This window comes from Sprattus sprattus (genome assembly GCF_963457725.1).
Source record: "Sprattus sprattus genome assembly, chromosome: 10".
In the NCBI taxonomy this organism is placed as follows: Eukaryota; Metazoa; Chordata; class Actinopteri; order Clupeiformes; family Clupeidae; genus Sprattus; species Sprattus sprattus.
This window is the reverse complement of record NC_137908.1, coordinates 6,045,448-6,050,447: the sequence shown is the minus strand read 5'-3', so window position 1 is coordinate 6,050,447 and position 5,000 is coordinate 6,045,448. Positions and strand designations below refer to the sequence as shown.

Genomic DNA, 5,000 nt, shown 5'->3' with positions numbered 1-5,000 from the left:
GTGTGTGTGTGTGTGTGTGTGTGTGTGTGTGTGTGTGTGTGTGTGTGTGTGTGTGTGTGTGCGCATGTGTGCCTGCATGTTCCCTGTGATGTGTGTGTGCATACCTGCATGTTTGTGTTTGTGTTTGTGTTTATGTGATGTGTGTGCGTGCCTGTATGTTTGTTTCTGTGTTTGATGTGGTGTGTGGTGTGTGTGTGTGTGTGTGTGTGTGTTTATGTATGTATCCACGCATGTGCTCTTGCTCATTGGTGCATACCTCACCGTTTCAGCTACTTTTGATCCTGTGGTGGAGGTTTATGAACCCACCACCTGGGCCAGATGCTTCTGGAAAGTTCTGGATAGTTCTCAGATAGCACCCAGACCGCAGCTGACTTCAAACCAGGCCAGGCTTAGATATGGCTCGAGTACATGTACACTCACATAGCCACCATCTTGATAGAAATCCTGTCAGTTCTGCACTCCATCTGGACACAGATGATCTAAAGTTCAGTTGATTTCATTCAGTAGTCCTGTATTTTTTTTATTGTGCCACATTTATTTGGTCTAAGGAAGAAAACTCTGAAGTCGACTGTTACCACCTGAGGCTGGCCTTGCCCATCCGGCTTACACTACCTACTATTGTGGGGCAGGTGGCTTATGAATTACTACAGATAAATACATGTTCTTCACTGACCTCCAAAAGGGAAGTTGTGTTGTCATAAATTGTCATAAAGCACACGTAACATACAATAAACACACAATGTTAGGTAATAAAAGTGACCCTCCCTAGGTTTCAGCTGCAGGCAATCACACGCAACCAGGGAAGGTGCCCAGCTAAGATGCATTACATTACATTTAGTAGTCGCTTTTATCTAAAGCGACTTACAATTTTTACATTATACAATGATGGCACACTGCACATCAGGAGCACTTAGGGGTTCAATGTCTTGCTCAAGGACACTTCGACAGGGAACTGAACTAGCAACCTCCTGATTACTAAACGACTTCTCTACCTCCTGTACCCTGTTCTGCAGCTGTCTGGGGAACGGCGTGGGCCGACATCCATTCAGACAGCACTGCTTACCACCAGCAGCTCCCTGACCTATATGCAGGGGCTGAGCACAGGAGGGTGCTAGCTATAGTCAGCAAGTTCACTCAGTCACCTGCTTCAAATGGACTCAGCTTTATTCTCTCTGGCCGAGGTGCTGGACAAGCAGTGGAGGAAAGAGGACATCTCTGGTCCCTAGGGTCTGGTGGATCTAGAGAAGTGATCTGTGGTCCCTAGGGTGGATCTAGAGAAGTGATCTGTGGTCCCTAGGGTGGATCTAGAGAAGTGGTCTGTGGATCTAGAGAAGTGATCTGTGGTCCCTAGGGTGGATCTAGAGAAGTGGTCTGTGGATCTAGAGAAGTGATCTGTGGTCCCTATGGTCTGGTGGATCTAGAGAAGTGATCTGTGGTCTCTAGGGTGGATCTAGAGAAGTGATATGTGGTCTCTAGGGTGGATCTAGAGAAGTGATCTGTGGTCTCTAGGCTGGATCTAGAGAAGTGATATGTGGTCTCTAGGGTGGATCTAGAGAAGTGATCTGTGGTCTCTAGGGTGGATCTAGAGAAGTGGTATGTGGTCTCTAGGATGGATCTAGAGAAGTGATCTGTGGTCTCTAGGGTGGATCTAGAGAAGTGATATGTGGTCTCTAGGGTGGATCTAGAGAAGTGATCTGTGGTCTCTAGGCTGGATCTAGAGAAGTGATATGTGGTCTCTAGGGTGGATCTAGAGAAGTGATCTGTGGTCTCTAGGCTGGATCTAGAGAAGTGATCTGTGGTCCATAGGCTGGATCTAGAGAAGTGATCTGTGGTCCATAGGGTGGATCTAGAGAAGTGATCTGTGGTCTCTAGGGTGGATCTAGAGAAGTGATCTGTGGTCCATAGGGTGGATCTAGAGAAGTGATCTGTGGTCCATAGGGGCTGGTGGATCTATAAAAGGGATTTAGTCCTTAGGGTGGATCTAGAGAAGTGATTGAAATGAAGAATAAATGATGCGTAACCATGCCTCACTCTGTATCTCTCTCATTCTCAGGGGTCTCAACAAGCAAGGATATAAGTGCAGACGTGAGTTGACATTATTGCACACACACACACACACACAGAGAGAGACACACACACAGAGACACACACACAGACACACACAGAAGCATGAAATGAGAATCATGCTGTCCACCAGCGATCACATTCACCGTTCATGTTGTGCAATGGTGTTTTTTTTCCCAGAGTGCAATGCGGCCATCCATAAGAAATGCATTGACAAGATCATCGGCAGATGCACTGGAACTGCTGCCAACAGTAGAGACACAGTGGTATGTATGACCACAAAACCTTACCATAAATAAAAACATACAGATATGAAGGAGATGTCAGGAGCATGGTGATGAGGATGATGATGATGATGATGATTGTTTGTGTGTATGAGTTTTAAATGTCAGGAGTAGCATGGTGGTGATGATGATGATGATGATGATGATTGTGTGTGTGTGAGTGTGTGTATATACTGTAGTCTCAGAAGGAACGCTTTAATGTCAGTAGTAGCATGGTGGTGATGATGATGATGATGATTGTGTGTATGTGTGTGTGTGTGTGTGTGTGTGTGTGTGTGTGTGTGTGTGTGTGTGTGTGTGTGAGTAGTTTCAGAAGGAGCGCTTTAAGATCGACATGCCACATCGTTTCAAGACTCACAACTACATGAGCCCCACCTTCTGTGATCACTGTGGAAGCCTGTTGTGGGGTCTGGTCAAACAGGGACTCAAGTGTGAGGGTAAGGATGTGTGTGTTTGTGTGTGTGCGTCTGCGTGTGTATGTGAGTGTGTGCGCGTGTGTGTGTGTGTGTGTGTGTGTGTGTGTGTGTGTGTGTGTGTGTGTGTGTGTGTGTGTGTGTTGTCTATATACACAGAGTTGTCTATATACACTTCCATTGGTTTGCTGCAGCTCCCTTAAGTAGAGCGCTCATTCTGCTGCCCTGGTCTTTAGTTGTGAAGACTAAGTCTGCTTCTGTCTCCTGCTCACTGCTCTTACTGTGTGTCTCTGGTCCCCAGACTGTGCAATGAATGTTCACCATAAGTGTCAGAAAAAAGTGGCCAACCTCTGTGGAATCAACCAGAAGCTCCTTGCTGAGGCTCTCACTCAAGTTGGCCAGGTATGAGTGCTTTACGTGTCTTACTGGTGTCCATCGTTCAAGTGTTTCATGTGTCCTACGGGGGTCCATTATCATAGTGTTTCTTTATACCCAACACGTTTAATTACTTAGATGTGACATTGAGAGGTTTTGCCACCGTCAGGGGTCCCCAACCAATAGCACCAGGAATGTGACATCTTATCCTGAGTATAACTGTATTATAGTGTTTCATGTTTCCTGGGGTCGACCATCATTATAGTGTCACATCTTCCCCTGGGTATAACTGAAATGAAATGACTGCTGTGACAGTTATGTTCTCGTGTGTCCAACCCTGGGAATCCTTCTCACTCTCTTCACCCGGACATTACTTGAGTTCCAGAGACATAGGGAAGAGAGGCAACACAACAGTTACACAGTTCCAGAGAAGTTGCCTTAAGTTTACTGATGTAACACACAGTCGCAGATTCATCCATGGGGTTAAAAAAAACAAAAGTAATCAATGCTCTGAGATTCTGGAGGTGCAGTCTCTGGCAAGTGGGTTTTACATACACTTTTGACCCATGGATTTAGTGTATTTCCTTCATTTAGAGTGAGAGGTCTATTTCAGTGTATTATCATACTAATGGATCTGCTGTCAGTCCCGAGGCATTGCATAGTCACCGCTGTCACTGTTCATGACTGGGAGAAGATGTGACGCAGGCAGCCTCAGAAATATAATAAGTTCTTCAGTCAGACCGCCATCACAGATTTTCACTCATCACCGGATCATCTCTCTGTCTGTTATATCCCCTGTTTCCCTCTCTCTCTTTCTCTTTATCTGTTATATCCCCCTTTCCCTCTCTCTCTCTCTCTCTTTATCTGTTATATCCCCCTTTCTCTCTCTCTCTGTCTGTTATATCCCCCTCTCTCTCTCTCTTTATCTGTTATATCCCCCTTTCCCTCTCTCTCTGTCTGTTATATCCCCCTTTCCCTCTCTCTCTCTCTTTATCTGTTATATCCCCCTTTCCCTCTCTCTCTCTCTCTCTTTATCTGTTATATCCCCCTTTCTCTCTCTCTCTGTCTGTTATATCCCCCTTTCCCTCTCTCTCTCTCTCTCTTTATCTGTTATATCCCCCTTTCTCTCTCTCTCTGTCTGTTATATCCCCCTTTCCCTCTCTCTCTCTCTGTCTGTTATATCCCCCTTTCCCTCTCTCTCTCTTTATCTGTTATATCCCCCTTTCCCTCTCTCTCTCTCTCTTTATCTGTTATATCCCCCTTTCCCTCTCTCTCTGTCTGTTATATCCCCCTTTCCCTCTCTCTCTCTTTATCTGTTATATCCCCCTTTCCCTCTCTCTCTCTCTCTTTATCTGTTATATCCCCCTTTCCCTCTCTCTCTGTCTGTTATATCCCCCTTTCCCTCTCTCTCTGTCTGTTATATCCCCCTTTCTCTCTCTCTCTGTCTGTTATATCCCCCTTTCCCTCTCTCTCTCTCTTTATCTGTTATATCCCCCTTTCTCTCTCTCTCTGTCTGTTATATCCCCCTTTCCCTCTCTCTCTTTCTTTATCTGTTATATCCCCCTTTCTCTCTCTCTCTGTCTGTTATATCCCCCTTTCCCTCTCTCTCTCTTTATCTGTTATATCCCCCTTTCCCTCTCTCTCTGTCTGTTATATCCCCCTTTCCCTCTCTCTCTCTTTATCTGTTATATCCCCCTTTCCCTCTCTCTCTCTCTTTATCTGTTATATCCCCCTTTCCCTCTCTCTCTCTTTATCTGTTATATCCCCCTTTCCCTCTCTCTCTGTCTGTTATATCCCCCTTTCCCTCTCTCTCTCTTTATCTGTTATATCCCCCTTTCCCTCTCTCTCTCTTTATCTGTTATAT

At 45.5% G+C, this 5,000-nt stretch overlaps 1 protein-coding gene across 1 annotated transcript in view; it reads left to right on the top strand.

Annotated features, from left to right (window-relative positions):
- The window catches only part of prkcda (protein kinase C, delta a), a gene marked incomplete at both ends in the record, with an annotated part of 15,138 nt that overhangs the window by 4,184 nt on the left and 5,954 nt on the right, over window positions 1-5,000 (top strand). The window contains 4 exons of the mRNA XM_080846287.1: window positions 2,054-2,085; window positions 2,245-2,330; window positions 2,656-2,785; window positions 3,063-3,163. Of these exons, the coding sequence (XP_080702413.1) occupies window positions 2,054-2,085; window positions 2,245-2,330; window positions 2,656-2,785; window positions 3,063-3,163 (349 nt within the window). The remainder of the gene's footprint in view (window positions 1-2,053; window positions 2,086-2,244; window positions 2,331-2,655; window positions 2,786-3,062; window positions 3,164-5,000) is intronic.